General features: G+C 36.4%; 1 protein-coding gene across 1 annotated transcript in view; it reads right to left on the minus strand.

Moving 5' to 3' along the window:
- Nucleotides 1–2,260: 2,260 nt before the first annotated feature.
- Nucleotides 2,261–19,687, minus strand: part of ITM2B (integral membrane protein 2B) — a 29,415-nt gene continuing 11,988 nt past the window's right edge. The window contains exons 2-6 of the mRNA XM_010363859.2: nt 10,669–10,797; nt 8,216–8,422; nt 6,067–6,177; nt 5,355–5,505; nt 2,261–3,161 (exon numbers count right to left, since the gene is read on the minus strand). Of these exons, the coding sequence (XP_010362161.1) occupies nt 3,076–3,161; nt 5,355–5,505; nt 6,067–6,177; nt 8,216–8,422; nt 10,669–10,797 (684 nt within the window). The 3' untranslated portion in view covers nt 2,261–3,075. The remainder of the gene's footprint in view (nt 3,162–5,354; nt 5,506–6,066; nt 6,178–8,215; nt 8,423–10,668; nt 10,798–19,687) is intronic.

Consider the following 19,687-nt stretch of genomic DNA (forward strand, 5'->3'; position numbering starts at 1 on the left):
TAATATGGATGTGGAGTCTAAAAAGGGATATAGGAAAAGCAGAAATGAAAAATTACACATTACAAGATCAGTGTTTACTTGCTAACATATGGCAGTGATAGGTTTCAAAAAAGGCATTGTCAACAACTGTAAAGAGCTATACGAAGCACTTTCATGCCTATTATTTTAATTCTCGGCCACCTTTTGAGCCAGACACTCACTCCTGCATCACAGATGAGCAATCACGGCCAGAATCCTAACAACTTGTCAAGATTTACATAGTCTCATCTTGACTCTGTACTGTTTTTTTAAACCAATGCAATAGGGGCAGAATGTGTTGCAAAGCAGCAAACCAGAGCTATCTTAGATAAATAAATAAATACACACACACACACGATGGGCTGCATTATGGAACTTGCTAGGGTCTGAATGTTTGTGTCCCCCCAAAATTCATGTTGAAATCCTTACCCCCAAGGTGATAGTATTAGGAAAAAGAGCCTCTGAGAGGTGTTAGGTCATCAGAGTGGAACCTCCATGAATGGGATCAGTGTCCTTCTAAGAGGAACCCAGAGAAATCTGTGATATAAGGTCACAGAGAGAAGACAGCTGTCTGTGAGGAAGGAGGACCTCATCAGACACTGAATCTGCAGGTGACTTTATCTTGAACTTGCCAGCTTCCAGAACTATGAGAAATAAGCTTTTGTTGTTTAAAGTCACTCAGTCTATGGTATTTTCTTATAGGAGCCCAAATGGACTAGACAGAACTCAAGAACAGGGAAGGATAGCCAAGTCTCCCTGGAACCCACTGAGAGACCAGGCAGTCCTCTCTGCATGTCTGATTTTCTTTGTCATCTTCTCATCCACATCCTTCACCCTGTTTTTTCCATGCCACACCAACACCACAGTTTCCAGCATGGTACAAGAGTTCAAAGGGCACATTACTCATTCAGCCCTAGAATGAATAATGAGCCTGAAACCTTAGTTGGAGTTCCAAAATTCCTGGGACATGACTAAGCTTGGGTGAGAGGGGTACTCTCTACTCAATTGACTCTAAAGGAAATTATCAGAATAGTAATGGAAATGAAGTAAAATCATGGGTATCATGTTAGACCAATGTGGCCAAATCAATGATTGCAAATGTTGTGAAGAATTATCAAAGGTTTTACTAAGATGATTATACAAAAACCTTTAAAAATTCGAATGAAACAATTATATTTAGTAAAGTGTAAGTATGGGTCCCTGGGAGTCTGGAGGCTGCCTGCCACACTGCACTGTGATGAAAGCATATTCCTACTGCGTGAAGCCAGTGAGATGTTGGGATTATTATTGCAGTTCAGCTACCCTAATACTGCATTACTACTATAATCAACGGGAAAACAAACTAATAAGCTCCTTCCAAAATGCAAAGCTTCAATAGTGGCCCATGGTCTACTGAATGAAGTCCTTAAGATGACATATACGATCTTCCATGACCTAATCCCATGCACTTCACATTCTGAAAGTCTCACTGACTCTCCTAAATGTTTTCCAAAGAACCTACACCTGTTCTCCTTCATACTACTGATCCCAAATGTATTGTAACTAGATGGTTGTTGTCCGTCTCTTTTCCTAGATTGTGAGTCTCCACGATGACAGTGGCTTTTTTTCTTCTTTGCAGATGTATCTTCAACACAGTATCGTATGTTGGGCATATAAAAGATGCTCAATGAACAATGTGCTCCTAAATGTTCACAGCTACCTGAAAATTCATGTAATTTTAGAGCCTGGAAAGTAGGAAAAGCCAATTCTCATTTTACTGAAACATTATCTTCTAAAATTGTTAATTCCTGAATACCCAACTCACTGGCTTAAAGCTCTGACAATATTAGTGAAATGAAATGAACAGCCATGAGTAAATAATATCCTTTGGAATTAGAATTGGTTTCTAGACCAAATCCTTTAAGAGTTTGAAGCTTTAAAAACTCTGACTTCCTAAAGTCAGAATTGACATTTTTTGTCTTAGGAATCTGAGGTGAAATGAATCATAGATATTTTAAATGGGGGTGGATTCTGAATTATTTCAGAGAGGAAGCAACCTTAGAAATATAAGAATCATCATTATTAACTCAAAATGTTCCATTTCTGAGGGGGGCATTCTCAGAGAAGCACAGTTATTTTATGTTTCTTGGAAACGTTAGGCTTTGATAGCCCTTCCATCAAAAATAAAAGCATTTTATATTAAACAACATCATTCAAGGTTGAGGCTTAAATGTTATTTTAATAGTATCCACAAAGAATCTGGTTTAGTTATTAAAATGACTTATTTTTATTTAAAGAAAAATCTATGATTTTACTCATTGTATATATATAAGTGAATTTTCAAAAAATAGTTTCTTCCTTTATGTGGATTCTCTCAAGATATGAAGAATCAAACTATTCTTTGGTTTTATTATACGGGAAAAACAACACGCAGTCTAGTTAAACAACTTTGTGATATTTATATTCCATTGCACAGATATGGGTTATACAAATTAGTAACACAAGTTATTTCTTAAATTCCAAACATTTTCTAAAATATTATTACAGCAGATGCCTAGGATATTAAAACATAAAAGTGGAAATCATTCTCTAAATAGTTAAATATGATACTGAAAATACTGCACATTTTAATTAGAGGAAAATTAAAATGTGTGCTCAAATGCTCTAACAAACTAGGTAGCAGGGCAACTAACAACTACAAATAAGTCACTGTGGTCCATTTTTACGTATGCATATATATAATTATTCTCTAGATAATCCATCTTCTTGAAAATGCTAATAAAACATAAAAATCCAGATAAATGATTTAAAGAAATTGTAATTCTTCCTACTACCTAGGGTGACATGTACTATTATCTATGACTTCATACAGTTACTAATTCAAATATAAAAGACACCACACTTGGAAAGAAAAAAATTTTAAGGTAATGGTTTTAATCGAATTAATGAGATGAAAAGATAGTAAAGCCCTGTTTGCTACTTACATGAAAGAAGATTTTAAAAAATAATCACTGCACAAAATGTAAAGGGTGGGGTTATGCTGTGGTATTAATTTTCCTCAATGTTTTTCTTGACTGTTCAAGAACAAATTAAAGTTTCCACGGCAAATTTGTTTTCAAAATGCCGAATTGCAAAACAATTGCTGGCTTCACGTTTCTGAATACCTGTTGGAGAGGGAAAAAGTTTTTTAAAATTTTGATTCTTTAGTAATAAATATTCACTTATTTTTATAGTTATTATTTAGATGTACAGAAGTATTTCACTCTATTCTCCACAAAAACTTCTACAGTTTGAATTTGTTTATGCTGAAGAAAAATAATTTTTCTCCCTTTTCTGAACTATTAATATATTGACAGATCACAGCAACATCAATAATGCTACACAGATTGCTTACAAATTCATGAACTTGAAGGTATTGAAAATGTTCTGTATCTTGACTACGGTGGTGCTTGCAAGACCATGTGTATCTTTGTGGAAACTCAGAATTGCACACTAAAAAGGGTAAATTTCATGGCATATGTAAGGCTGACTTTAAAAAAAATCATGAACCAAGAGCATTTTTAAATGTAAGAAATCAACACAGCAATAAAAAAGAATGAAATCATGTCCTTTGCAGCAATATGGATGCAGCTGGAGACCATTATCATAAATGAATTAACCCAGAAACAGAAAGCCAAATACCTACCTTACAATGCTCTCACTTGTTAGTAGGAGGTAAACACTGGGTACTCACTGACATAAAGATGGGAACAATACATACAGGGGACTATAAGGAAGGGAGGGAGGGAGGGAGGAGGTAAGGGTTGAAAAACTACCTATTGGGGAATGCTTTTACACTGTTGGTGGGAGTGTAAATTAGTTCAACCATTGTGGAAGACAGTGTGGCGATTCCTCAAGGATCTAGAACTGGAAATACCATTTGACCTAACAATCCCATTACTGGGCATATACCCAAAGGATTATAAATCATGCTACGATAAAGACACATACACATGTATGTTTACTGCAGCACTATTCACAATAGCAATGACTTGGAACCAACCCAAATGTCCATCAAAGATAGACTGGATTAAGAAAATGTGGCACCTATACTCCATGGAATTCTATGCAGCCATAAAAAAGAATGAGTTCATGTCCTTTGCAGGGACATGGATGAAGCTGGAAATCATTATTCTCAGCAAACTATCACAAGATCAGAAAACCAAACACCGCATGTTCTCACTCATAAGTCGGAGGTGAACAACAAGAATACATGGACACAGGGAGGGGAACATCACACACTGGGGCCTGTCGGGAGGTGGGGACCTAGGGGAGGGATAACATTAGGAAAAATACCTAATTTGGTGACAGGCTGATGGGTGCAGCAAACCAACATGGCACCTGTATACCTATGTAACAAACTTGCATATTGTACACATGTAACCTTGAACTTGAAGTATAATAATAATAAAAAAAAACTACCTATTGGGTACTATGCTCACTACCTGAGTGATGGGATCATTTGTACCCCAAACCTCACATCAGATAATATAATATACCCTTTGAAACAAACCTGCACATGTACCCCCTGAATCTAAAATAAAAGTTGGGAAAAAAAAAAAAAAATGAAATCAAGCTGGTTTCAGATGACTCAACAGCCGGAGATGAGAGAACAGTATTATTTAAAATGCTAGCAAAAAGCCAGGAAAGCACTTTTACTGGGTGACACAATTCCAAAGAAATCACACCACAGTGTATCTGAATGGCAATTCTTACTTTCCACAGCTGCCACATGTACTTTCTTTTATTTTCACAATGATCTTAAAAGGAAACGGGGAGATATTGTAATCCTTATATTTCAGGTGAGAAAATAAAGGTTAAATGATTTGGCAAAGCTACAACATTAGTTGTATCAATGCTCTTAATTCTTCACCCAAATTCCTTTCCAACTACCCTGACAGTGATTATTCCCCATATGATCCAAAAGGCAAACAGCCTGCTTAGTATCCAGATCCCTGAAAACACAGCTGAAGACCTGGTCCCAAGAGACCCTCTGGATAATAAAAACCCTTTCAGTATGGCTGAACCACAGTGGTTAGGATGCGAAGTTGGATAGGGTGACTAACGATATGGAAAATGAGGTTCCAGCATCTCAAAGCAACGACATTTCACATTGACCTTTTCTCTCCATCTGAAAAGAGCGGACTTATTAAATAGAATTAAGATAATTCTATAGAAACCTGGGAATATTATATAACGACACAATATTATCTCACTCATGGCAAGTATATATTGGTAACAACGACTAGGCTTCACCTAAATCTAGTTTAATGCAATGAACTTTTCTGCCCAACACTTTAACATTTAAAAAGTACTACCTTTAATAGTTTCTCTGCGTTGCAGTTTGTAAGTTTCCTTGTCATGACACAGTCGATAAATAAAGAAACCCAGGTGATCAATGTTTTCAATGCGATCAGTAATAACCATGTGCTCATGAATCAGATAGGACTGAGGCAAATAGGTTCCAGCCTACATTCAGAAAAGAATACATGACATGACTATCTCAGAACATACACTGAGTAGACTAGAGTAATAAGACAAAATTCTTACACATTATGGTATGGAACAGGTTGCCAAACTACTACCCACCATCTGTTTGTTTGTTTTATGTTCTATGTTGTCCAGGCTGGTCTCAAATTCCTGGCTCAAGCAAATCTCCCACCTAGGCCTCCTAAAGTCCTGGGATTACAGGCATGAGCCTCCGCCCCCGACTTGTTTTTATAAGTAGAGTTTTTTTTTTTGGAATATAGTCATGTTCATTTGTTTTACATATTGTCTATGGCATCAGAATTAGGTAGCTGGCTAGTATTTACTCTCTGGCTCTTTAGGAAAACTTAAAACATTATTTGAGAAATTGTATTTCAATTTCATGATATAAAACATTAAAAACAAAAACCATATTAGTTCCTCCTTGTACAATTCTTAACTACAGTCTGATAAAATGAGCTCCTATAGGGCTAATTTCTCAACAGGATATTCCAAAACACTATAAAGGCATCATTCATCAAAAATAGTCAACATTCTTAATACCTTGATGTTAATAAGTAACTCCAGTAGGTTTCTGGGTGGCATAACAATGGAAGTGTTCAGAGGGATCACATAGCACTTATCCAGGTTAAGATCTAAATAGGCTGTAAGTTTCTGGGAAGAAAAAGATACAGTGTAGTCACAGTAATAGCAAAACAGGCAGCAACTGGATTTTTAAGAATAATTTGTATCATTAAAATGAATTGGCTTTAGAATGTATAAATCACTTGCATTTCAACAAATTCAGAATTTGGCTGGATAAAGTTGGAAGTGGGAATGGGAGAGGAAAAAATATTGCTACCAGTAAATAAAATGCTCGTCAAGGGTATATTTCTATAATAAATAATAATACATATTCAAATTAACTGCAAATACTTATTATATAATTAAGCGATTTAACTTTCTCACTTATAAGCTCAAATGCCCTCTAAGGCTATCTGTCCATTGTGCATAAAGATTAACTTTTCTCATTATGTATTTTGAATACCATTACGATCCTTAGAACACTGGAGAAACAGTCATTTAAATGATTTTGTGTTCTATGGTTCAAATGAGAAATGCTGGTTGAGAAATACTATCTCATAGGATGGTTTTCAAGAATAAGTTAAGCCAAACAATAACATTTTGATTCCTAAGAGCTCGGTGTTAGCTATTATTATTTACTATTTGCTTTAGATGTTTATTTCCTTGAAATAAGTAAATTTTCAAACTGGTTTCTAAACATCCATCAGATGTATCAGGCACGAAATGTTTGCAAAGCTAACTTCAGTAATATATTGGAGTGTTCAAAATGGCAAGCTTATACAGAGAGACACAAAAATCACAGGTGATACATGAACTTCTGAATCTCTGAATCCTGATTTGAAAAAACAAAAAATTATCGGGACAAAAATTGGGAAATTTAAACACAAATATAAATGTAAACATATTAAATACAATAGTCTCTCTTATCTGAGGCTGTGCTTCCTGAGTTTCAGTTACCTTCAGTTAACTACAGTCCACAAATACCTAGGTTAAGTACAATATAATAAAGTATTTTGAGAAACCACCTTCACATAACTGTTATTATAGTATTTTAACTGTTTTATTAATTATTGTTAATCTATTACTGTGGCTAATTTATAAATTAAATTTTAACATATGTATATACGTACACTAATACGAAAAAACATAGTATATATAGGGTTTGGTACTATCTGCGGTTTCCGACATCCACTGGGGGTCTTAGCTTGTATTCCCCATGGATAAGGCGGGACTACTGTCCTACAAGATCATGTTAATTTTCTTTTTTTTTTTTTTTTTTTTTTTTTTTTTTTTTTAGGCGGAGTCTCGCTCTGTCGCCCAGACTGGAGTGCAGTGGCGCAATCTCGGCTCACTGCAAGCTCTGCCTCCCGGGTTCACGCCATTCTCCTGCCTCAGCCTCCCGAGTAGCTGGGACTACAGGCGCCCGCCACCTCGCCCGGCTAGTTTTTTGTATTTTTAGTAGAGACGGGGTTTCACCATGTTAGCCAGGATGGTCTCGATCTCCTGACCTCGTGATCCACCCGTCTCGGCCTCCCAAAGTGCTGGGATTACAGGCTTGAGCCACCGCGCCCGGCCCATGTTAATTTTCTTACATGTGATAATGATGTGGTTATGTAGGAGGACATCTCATTCTTGAGAGATAACAGCACAAGTACTTATGTCAAATGACAGAAAAAGAGATGAAGCAAATATGACAATATCTGGAACAAAGTGGAGGATTTTGGGTATTCAACTTTTCTGCATTACATAAAAATGCTCAAAAGCTGGGGGAAAATGTAGAACGAGAACTTAAAAACAGATTAACAAAATTGTTGATTTTGAAAATGCTACCAAAAAACAGGAACATAAATTACCTCTTATCTAAGAAAATGTGGGAACATATAAAAAATATTAGTTTGTCAGCAAAGGAGGAACAGTCATGAGGTGGGCTTTAAGGGGAAGGAAAGACAAGATATGAGAAGGCTGGGTCACCAGGGTCTGCTTCAGACAAAGCAGAGCCCACCAAATGTTGACAGTTTATTAAACTGAACTCTAAATATAATAAATTAGCAAATATTGAAATTAAAACTACAAAAAGCATAAACTACAGAACCTGCATTCTTTCTACAATTCTGGACACTTGGCTCACCTTGTTAAAGTCATGAACAATGTTGGCAGGATCACTATCTGCAAACTCTGGGACAGGCACACTGATAAATTCAACTTCTTCTTCTTCAAAGATTTTAATATTTTCTTCAATTGTCTGGTAGAGAGCAGCTGGGGCATCTGCAGAGGGCTCATTTAAGATGACATCATCTTTGATGTACTTTATTCCACAGTAGTACACGTCATCTGGCTATAGAGTTTAAAGACTCATTTCAGCAATTCAGCATGAGACAGGTTTTTAAATAAGCATTACTTAAGCTGCCACCTCTACCTAAATAGCATTTTGCTTGCAAACTCTTGCTTTTAGATGACAAGTCAGACAGTTTAATTACAGAGTTAACATATTCTTTAAGATCAGGTTTTGAAGCACTGTAAAAGAACAGCTTCAAAAGAAGAAAGGCAGCTGGTTTTCCCTTTACTTTTCGTGGTAGGTGAAAATAGAACATAAAAATAATTAGCTATCCAGTAACAAATAAATATAAAGAAACAACAGACCTACTCTAGCTGTAAGCAGTTTTTATAAAATATATTCCAAAACTAGTCAAGTTTTTCTGAAAGAATATATTAAAAAGTTTTGATATGGTCTACTAATTAAATGACTTTTTTCTTATTAGCCAAAAAAGGGATAACTTTTCTGAAATTTCTATATGCATATAAGTAGTTCTAATTTTCCCTTTATATCACAATTCAGCGGAAAATATTGGATTACAGCAAATCTTTATGCTACTGTCTCACTCTTACGAAAAGAAAAAACAGTATATAAGGTAGGGTGCAGTAACTCATGCCTGTAATCCTAATACTTTGGGGGGTGGAGGCCTGAGACAGATGAACTGCTTGAGCCCAGGAGTTCAAGACCAGCCTGGGCAACATGGTGAGACCGTGTCTCCACAAAAAATAAAAAAATTAGCTGGGCATGGTACCACACACCTGTAGTCCTAGCTACTACTGGGGAGGCTGAGGTGGGAGAATTGTTTGAGCCCAAGAGGTTGAGGCTGCAGTGAGCTGTGATTGCACCACCGCACTCCAGCCTGGGTGACAGAGTGAGATCCCATCTCAAAAAAACGAAACACACAGTACATGTACACACACACACACACACACACACACACACACACTCTACACACACAATAAAGACTAAGGGTATATAAAATGTGAATTCACCAGGCCAGGCGTGGTGGCTTACGCCTGTAATCCTAGCACTTTGGGAGGCCAAGCTGGGTGGATCACCTGAGATCAGGAGTTCGAGACCAGCCCGGCCAACATGGTGAAACCCTGTCTTTTTACTAAAAGTACAAAAATTAGCCAGGTGTGGTGGCAGGCACCTGTAATCTCAGCTACTTGGGAGGCTGAGGCAGGAGAACTACTTGAACCCGGGAGGCAGAGAGTGCAGTGAGCCAAGATCGCGCCATTGCACTCCAGCCTGGGCAACAAGAGCGAAACTCCGTTAAAAAACAAACAAACAAACAAAAAAAAAACAGTTAATGCACCAAATGTTATCTCCGGAAAATGGAATTGCAATGTTTTTTTAATACTATATGTCTTTCTTATAAAAAAAACAGTATTAAAAAAGATGACTAGTATTTTGGTAATGTCTATCAACATGTGATTGATTATCTTGAACAACACAGAAAATGAGCATGAAATTGAGAATGTTTCAAAATTAGTTATTTAAATTATTTTAATAAGTCTAGTTGTCAACTGTTTCTCCAAATTTCGAAACAGCTAAAGTAGTTATAAAACCTTGAAAGTAATTTCCCCTTCAAAACTCCTAAAAAAATCTTCTGAATTATTGCCAAGAGAAATATATCACAAAATAGGTTGTAAATGACAATTAATCAGAAGGAAAACCTTTGTCTTAACCCACTGGGATTACTATTAAACACTTAAAGTTATAAACAACTTTCATCCTATGTTATTTCAATATCACCGCTGAAGTCACCCAGTTCTTTAGTGAAACCAGTGACTGGAAAAGCAGCAGAGACATGATCTTACTGTACTCTGGGCCCAAGGGTACAGCAGGACCATAGGGGAGTCCAAACTGACTATCAAGTTATGGCCTATCAACATGACAACATTTGTGGCTGATGTATTTATTCAACTGGCAATTCATAATACTATTCCTCTCAACCCTTAATTATAGTAGGAAAATAAAGGTTAGTAAAATAATCACCCAATGACCTAAAGAAATCCTTTAGTCAGCAACATTTCAAGTTACTCTGCTTTTAGTGACTGTGTGTGATGGGCTCAGCAAACATATCATGGAGAGATGTTTAAACACAGCTTTAAAATAGAACTACCACTCTGGCTGAAGGTCACAGATAAAAAGTACAAGCTTACAGCAAGTTGTAAACAATTTTTATAAAGCACATCAGGAGAGGCAAAAAAAAAAAAAAAAAAAAAAAAAAAAAAAATTCACAAAATAATTTTTCCACTTACTTGAAGTGCAAAATATTTGTACAAGTATGCTCCTCCTAGAATGACACCTGCAAGCATAAATGCCAGTCCAAAGCACATGCACCAACACCAGGCTCTTCTTTGGCCAACTGGTACCACATCATCTGGGTCCTAAAATATGAAAAAGACAGTTAAGTATCTTATCTCCAGACAGAATAACAGAAGGCTCAGGATAGGAAAAACCTCATGGATTATCATTTTAATAAATGAAGACATAAAGACCAAAGGAGTTGTGCCTCTCATCAAAATCAACCCAGGAATGATTAAATGGTAGCTCCAGGGCTCATCTTAATGGTTCTTGGACTGGGACATTGGTTTCTAGGAGAGTTGTCTACTTCTAATCTCAACACCCCACGTGCTAACCGTGACTCAAGCAATGATACACTTCATAATTTTTATTTTGCATGCACAACTTTTGGTGATACCTTCTAAAATTTAATAATTTAGAAGAGGTTATGCTACAACTTAGTCATATAATATGATGATGAGCCTTGTAAATTATAAATCCAGGGCATCTCTCTATCTGATCATTTATGAAATTATGTGTTAGGCCTGCTACAGATGGTTAATATTTCATACCAGGTATAAAACTATTCTAAACCATCCACAAGAAAAAATTACAGGAAAATAAGGAACAGAATAAACAATGATACTAAAATTATTTAAACAATTAGAATTTCAAAAAATAGGATAAAATTCTATACATAGAAATACATAATCGTATTATCCCACTGCTCTACTCTAAACCATGGTCTGATAAAATTCTTCACTTTCTTTTAAAGATTTCTATCTTTAAAAGAAGCAGTACAAAAAAATGAGAAAATATTCAATGATAAAAACTTACTTATAAATTCAAGAAACAAAACCAGCACAAAATTTTATAGAATTTTCATTTTTATCCACTTAAAAACAATTTAGTATTAGAACATTATTTGGGGTCATGACATTCATAATTCCTAGATACTCCTCCCTCCCTGTGCCCTTATATAACCTGATCCCTCTATTTGCAGAATTACAGCAAATTTCTGATTTGTACCCAAGTTCACGTGCAAAGAGCTAAGAAAACAAAGATACCTAAATAAGTAGTCACTCAATAAATAGTAAAGACTGCAAAAATTCATAGTATACATGAACGGCCTCTTGAAGTACATGACTCTGTCCTTTACTTGGAAAACTCAATATGGGGTAGGATTAAGGGAGAAAGTAGACTTCACCTAAACCTATCTAATAGGATATAAAATTAGGAAGAAAAACTATGAATGATGCACAAGAACAGGATGGGTTACTGGAACAGCCCTCCACAACACCTTTTTTGGCACCAGGGACCAGTTTCGTAGAAGACAGTTTTTCCACAGACAGATTGAGGGGGGTTGGGATACAGTTTCGGAGTGAAGCTGTTCCACCTCAGAAGATCATCAGGCATTAGATTCTCATAAGGAGCGCACAACCTAGATCCCTAACACGCACAGTTTACAATAGGGTTCGCACTCCTAAGAGAATCTAATGTCCCCACTGATCTGAGAGGAGGTGGAGCTCAGGCAGCAATGCTAACTGTGCAGCCAAGTTCCTAGCCAAGACCAGTTCTGGTACTGGTCTGTGGCATGGTAGTTGAAGACCCCTGTATTAGAACACAGATTTGGTTGAAGCAAGAATTCAGTTAGGAATGAAACCTAAGATTATATGTTTTTAATTCTAAGATGAGGAACTTTTAACATGATACCACTGAGAAAGGTCTAATCCCAGATGCTGAAGCAACCAAGAACAATGTGATGTGATATAGTGTGTTCTTAGGTTGAGATTTCAAATACAGAATTTAACATCGAACAACAAATACTGTTTATTCTAAGAATCAGTCCATTGCTATGAGAATGTCATGGTTTCTGTAGCATGTGTCAATATACTATGTGTGTAAGATAATGAGTGTATTGCAAGGAATTAATGTAATAAGTCTGAAGAATTTATCAAGCCATGTAAGATATCCCAGCTGTGAAAACAAAGTTACAAGAATTCCATGGAGTCATAAGGTATTGTGAAACTTTAATGATAAAGTATATATCTTTTGCTTGAGACCTTGTCTGACATAAATATCTAAGGAGGTAAGAAATTGTTCCTAACATAATTAATTTTAGGGTGGAGGGAGAGTAGGGGGGATGAAAATGACAGATGGAAATAGTTATTTCCAACATTTGGTATCAGCTGCTGAGACAGCCAAATGTGCGCACACACCCACACCATTTGGCAGGCCTTCTCTTCCAATAGTACATAAATGAATAGTCAAACAGCACAGGCAGACATCTGTAAAAGAATATGCAGCCCCAACTGGCAAATTGATGACAAATTTCAAGGCATTGTAATATATCATTTTTAACTATTCAACAATCATTTTGAGAATAAATTATAAATGTCTACTATGTGCCAAGAGCTGTGCTAGGCACTGGAAATAGATGCTCTGCCAAGAAAGAGACCAGCTGGATCAGTCTGAAAAATAGACAAATATACAAAAAGAAATATGATACGAGCTCTAATAGGAAAATGCACAGAGAGCACATAAGAGGGGATGAGTTTCAGGAAGACTTCCCAAGGGAGAAAATACTTCAGTGGAATGTTAAAGGACAAATACTCATTACCTCAGCAGAAGACAGAGTTAAAGGAAATTATATATATGGCAAAGATTTTTCAAAAATTATGGAGCTAAAATGCATGACATTTCCAAGAGCCACATGTGCTTTGGCTGGACTGTCCAATATGGTGGAAAGGGGTATGAGAAATAATGGACAAGAAACTGGGGCAGGTCACAAAAGACCTTTGTAAACCATGCTACAGTTTGACTTCTCGTGTTCATTCAAAAATCACTTCTCAGCATTATTACAGTTCTTTAAAAATTCAATTTCTTAAGGAATTTCACTTACGAAATACTTCACTTATCCACAGGTCAATTTATTCAGCACCTCAATAACGTGAAACGTGGCTTAAGAATCAGGAAATAAACAAGAGTGTTTGATCAGCCAGATTATAGACCCCAAACCTATGCACCACCATCATGTACTTCATAGAAGAGCCGTTACATCTTCAATTTGGTCTATCTAATCTTTTCTCTCTAAATTCCTAGTGATCACTTTTCTTTCATTAGAATAATTCACATAAAGATCCTCTCTCTACTAGGCTATAAGATCTTTTGAGTATCCATTCATATTCATTTTGCATTACAGGCAGCTCCAAGCCAAGCTTGGGCGTGGCATTAGTTGGCACTTATATATTTGATGAGTGAATAAAACTTACATCAATTTTCTTTTCTTTTTTTTTTTTTTTTTGAGACAGAGTCTCTCTCGCTCTGTTGCAGGCTGGAGTGCAGTGGTGCGATCTCAGCTCACTGCAAGCTCTGCCTCCTGGGTTCGCGCCATTCTCCTGCCTCTGCCTCCCGAGCAGCTTGGACTACAGGCACCCGCCACCACGCCTGGCTAACTTTTTGTATTTTTAGTAGAGACGGGGTTTCACTGTGTTAGCCAGGATGGTCTCCATCTCCTGACCTCGTGATTTACCCACCTCGGCTTCCCAAAGTGCTGGGATTACAGGCGTGAGCCACCATGCCTGGCCAGCTCAGATATATATTTTTTAAAAGCGTGATTATTTAATTCTTTATGATTCATAAAAGTCGTATCAGCAGCCAGCCTGATAATGAGGGAAGGGGGAGATGCAACATAATTCATAACGTAAAACAAACTGTGGCTATTTAGCAAGAGCAGTAGCCTAGTTCAGTATTTATTAACGCCTGCTATTTGCAATATACTGTGCTAGATCCTGTGGGAAATTCTAATGTGATTAAGACATGGCTTATACCTTGAGCAATTTATAGTCAAGAATTAACACCATGTATGATAGATAAACGATGTTCCATAATACAATCTGAGTCATGGAGAAGAGATTAAAGTATGCTCAAGATTAAAAAGTTTTTAATCTAAGAGATTTATTAAAAGTGTTTTTAGAGTGATTAAATTTTAACACTTCAAAGAGTAAGCTTTACTTAAAGAAAAAGCCACGTAAGATTTAAGAAGAAAAACCCCGTGACTATCTCAAAATATACAGAAAACGTATTTGACAAAATTCAACTTCCATTAAAAAAAAATATATCTTTGAAAACTAGCAAAGGGTGAAATTCTTTAATAAGGCTAACAATCAAAAGCCTATAGAAAGCCTCATTCTTAATGGTGAAACTTTATACTTCATCATACCCTTTTAATTGAGGAATACAGGAATGCCCACTAAAATTGACTGTTTCCATTGAACACTGTACTAGAGATCCTACAGCAAGCACACAAACGATAACAAGATCAGGTATTAGAAAAAAGAAAGCAAAACTGTTATTATTTGTAAATAATTTGTCTATGTAGAAAATCTAAGAGTCAAACTTATTCAAACTAATTAGAGGGTGGCAAGATTTTTAAATAATCAAAAATCAACTGAGTCAAACATTTGTACATTAATATTTACAGCATCATTATTTATACACTAGCCCCAAACTAGAAACAACCCAAATATCCATCAACTGATGAGTGAATGAATTGTGGTATATTCATACCATGAAATAGCAATAAAAAGGAACAAAATAACACACACCATCAGGACTGAATCTCAAAAACATGCTAAGTGAAAGAAGTCTAGCACAAAAGATTACTCACTGTATGATTACATCTTTATCAAATTCTAGAAAAGGCAAAACCATAATGACAAAAGCAGCTTACTGGCTGGGGAAGGAGAGACTGACTACAAACAGGCGTGAAGACACTTATTAGGGTGATGGAAATGTTTCATATCTTGACTGTTGGGGTGGATATACGACCTTATACAATGATCATAAATTCAATCAAATTATACACATAAAATGCATGAGTTTTATTCCATGTAAATTATATTTTAATACAGAGGGCGGAGAAGAAATCAACTGAGTTCCTATCTACCAGGCAATAAAAGAATATCTAACACCAAGTGCTAGAAAAAGTGTATAACAAAGGGAACTTGGGAACTTCCACTCGACAAAAATTTAGGTACAATTGCTTTGGAGAACAATTTGGCAGTATCTAATAAACACACATCAAGCTTGTCCAACCTGTGGCCCATGGGCTGTGTATGGCCCAGGACAGCTTTGAATGTGGCCCAACAGAAATTCATAAACTTTCTTTAATCATTACGATTTTTTTTTGTGATTTTTTTTCCAGCTCATCAACAATTGTTAGTGTTAGTGTATTTTATGTGTGGCTCAAGACAATTCTTCTTCCAGTGTGGCCCAGGAAAGCCAAAAGATTGGACACCTCTGACATACATTTATCTTATGACCTAGCGATTCCATTCCTAGGTATAAATCCTGGATAAACTTTTGAATATGTAAGGAAATACGTCCAAGAATATACACTACATTGTCGGCAACAAAAAAAATTGAAATAAATTATTATAGATTCATATAATACTGCTAAGAAGATTCAAATAGTGACCAGGCCCAGTGGCTCATGGCTATACTCTCAGCACTTTAGGAGGCAGAGGCAGGAGGATTGCTTGAGCCCAGGAGTTCGAGACCAGTCTGGGCAACATAGCAAGACCCTATCTCCATTAAAAAATAAAAACTAAAAAAAAAAAAAAAAATGTACTAGCACTGCTGATTTTTAGATAAGCGTAAGAAACATAATTGCTGACCCCCCCAAAAAGGCAGGTTGCACAATATATAACACCACATATTTAAGTGTTTTGTAAGTATGTGATATTTAAGACTTTCAAAACGTACAAAATACACTTCAGGTTCTCTGTATTTTGTGTGCTTGAAATATTTCATAATTTAAAAAAAGAAAAAGAAAAACCACTAACAAGAGCTTCTTCACTGGGGTATATAACCTTACCTGGCCTAATTTAAAACAAGTCACCGAGACATTTCCTCCCTTCTACTGCAATAAAACTGGTGCACCTTGCATTGCGCTTAAAAGGTAACAGAACTCCCACAGGTGCTGTACAATTATTATCTAATTAATCTTCCTAAACCTCAAGTTTTTTAGCCCAGTTTATAAATGAAGACACTGCAGCACACACTGGCCTATAACCACCTTGCAACAGTAGATACAGAAAGACCTGGCTTTCAGAAGCACTTTCACTCTGGTACAGTACTAATTTCTAGTTCAAATAAATCTCAGCATTAGATGATAAAATAAAATTACTTAAGAAGTTATATCTTAAACAAAATGAAGGACAAATTCTTTTCTGGTACTTCAATTAGTTAAGAATTAGGTCACCTCAATCAGTTCCCTAAGAGGCTTTAGTAAATGTGCTTCAATTATAAACTTAAATAAAAATGTATATATTTTCATGTAATTTTAATTCTGTTCTCAAACTAACAAATCACTCCACATTCTTAGGCACCTCTATTTGAACTTTTTTTACAGGTTGACAGAAGCTTTTAAGAGACATTTTTCAAAGCGCTCAGATATAATATTTTACATTTCTATATCAAATGCAACAACAGTGCTTTAGTAACCAGGATACTAAAGAGGAAAATATCTCTTAGGGTTAAAAACTGTATTATCAAAAAATATATATAGAGAAAAGAACCAATACTATTTATTCAAAAAATATATACAGAGAAAAAATCCAACACAATATATTCAACTCAAAATATACTGAACATTCAGAAACAGATTTAGTTACTTAGAAACATGCTGGGTAACACAGGTAAATATGGGGGTATATAGGCCAGCTGCCCACAGATGTGTTGTTTGGCTGGTATAATGCTTTCCAAAACAGAAAAACAGCTGGGATATTAAAACAATTTAGTGATTCGCACTTTTAAAAACTAGATTTCCCGGCTGGGTGCAGTGGCTCACACCTGTAATCCCAACACTTTGGGAGGCTGAGGCGGGTGGATCACAAGGTCAGGAGACTGAGACTATCCTGGCCAACACGGTGAAACCCCATCTCTAATAAAAATACACAAATTAGCTGGGTGTGGTGGCTTGTGCCCGTAATCTCAGCTACTCAGGAGGCTAAGGCACGAGAATCGCTTGAACCCAGGAGGTGGAGGTTGCAGTGAGCTGAGATGGCGCCACTGCATTCCAGCCTGGTGACAAAGTAAGACTCCATCTCAAACAAAACAAATAAACTAGATTTCCCATTAATGTTCTAGTATTTTCAACTCCTTTCATCTTTTTTTCTCCCTACTTGGAGACCAAATATACCTAGTTCTTTTCTACCATGTTGCTAGGTTTTGAACTCTGATCTTCATTTCCAGCTATGACTGGGTATACTTCCTTCTGGGATCCTATTTATATTAAATAATCAATCTAAACTACTTTTCCATATAAAGGGTTTTGAGTTCTGGGTTTTGTAGACTGGGACATATTCACTTGGTTTCTACATTAGGTTTCTTTCCTCAGTATGAAAGCATCAAAAGGACATGATGTGGTGATCCGCTAATTATTAACTGCATTGATTACCAAATATATCTGCTATATGTAAAACACAAAATCTCTGGCTGAAAAGTTAACAATCTATTAGGACATCGAACATTTGTTTGCATTTTTTCTTATTCATTTAAATCAGTATCTGAATTTTGCTTTTTAATTTGCCTTTTGAAATGAGATTGCTACTGTCTCAACTGCAGTCAGGAAGTCCACATGATAAACATTATGTCTGACACATAAAAAAGAAGCAGTTTTCCAAGTGTCTGGCATTATACAGAAAGCTGCTCTCTATATTTGTAGGTACTATGATATATTTCACAAAGGCCTCTGACCTTTGGCCAATTATTAGATTTCATTTAGTTAAGATAAATTAGTATTAAGAGTCAAAATTGGGAATTATACCAACACGTTATGATTAATGACGTTAAGGCATTATTCTGCACTGGAATTCAAATGGGAAAGGTTTAAAAAGGAGAACTTAATCTCAAACGACAAGGTCTATAAAACAGATTTCTCATTAACATACTTTTTATTAAAAAATCCTGCAACATAAAAGCAGTAATACAGAAAGAAAAACAAATAAAATTTAAAGTCATTGCATAATAACGTAACTACTGTGAGAAATCTATGAAACTTGAACCAAATTATTAGCATCACATAAAACTAGCACAGTCTTAGGTTAAATAAAAATAGGTTAGAACTGGAAAAAAAAAAAAGGCAGACTATCAACGCAATGCATTTAGAGCTGGATCATAACTTAATCACTTTTGTATGAGACAAGCAAGGTAGTGCAAAGTAGAATATTAACATATATGAATAATAAGTTTAAAATCTCCTATTCTTTTTTCTATATAGTTTAAAAAATGACTATGATTTCTTTTTTTTTTTTTTTTTTTTTGAGACGGAGTCTTGCTCTGTCGCCCAGTCTGGAGTGCAGTGGCACGACCTCGGCTCACTGCAAGCTCCGCCTCCCAGGTTCATGCCATTCTCCTGCCTCAAGCCTCCCGTGTAGCTGGGACTACAGGCGCTCGCCACCACGCCTGGCTAATTTTTGTATTTTTAGTAGAGACGGGGTTTCACCGTGTTAGCCAGGATGGTCTCGATCTCCTGACCTCGTGATCCGCCCGCCTCGGCCTCCCAAAGTGCTGAGATTATAGGCATGAACCACCGCGCCTGGTCATGACTATCACTTCTATACAGTGTTTATTCAATCTACGCTGAACAGAACTGTATCTTTTTTTTTTTTTTTCTGAGATGGAGTCTTGCTGTCACCAAGGCTGGAGTGCAGTGGCACCATCTCAGCTCACTGCAACCTCTGCCTCCCAGGTTCAAGTAATTTTCCTGCCTCAGCCTTCCAAGCAGCTGGGATTACAGGCACATGCCACCAGGGCCGGCTAACTTTTGTCTTTTCAGTAGAGACAGGATCTCACCACGTTGGCCAGGCTGGTCTCGAACTCCTGACCCCAACTGATCTACTCGCCTCGCTCGCCTCAGCCTCCCAAAGTGCTGGGATTACAGGCATGAGCCACTGTACCTGGCCTTGTATTCATTTTATAAAGTGAAAT

Source organism: Rhinopithecus roxellana, chromosome 18 (genome assembly GCF_007565055.1).
Source record: "Rhinopithecus roxellana isolate Shanxi Qingling chromosome 18, ASM756505v1, whole genome shotgun sequence".
Taxonomy (NCBI): Eukaryota; Metazoa; Chordata; class Mammalia; order Primates; family Cercopithecidae; genus Rhinopithecus; species Rhinopithecus roxellana.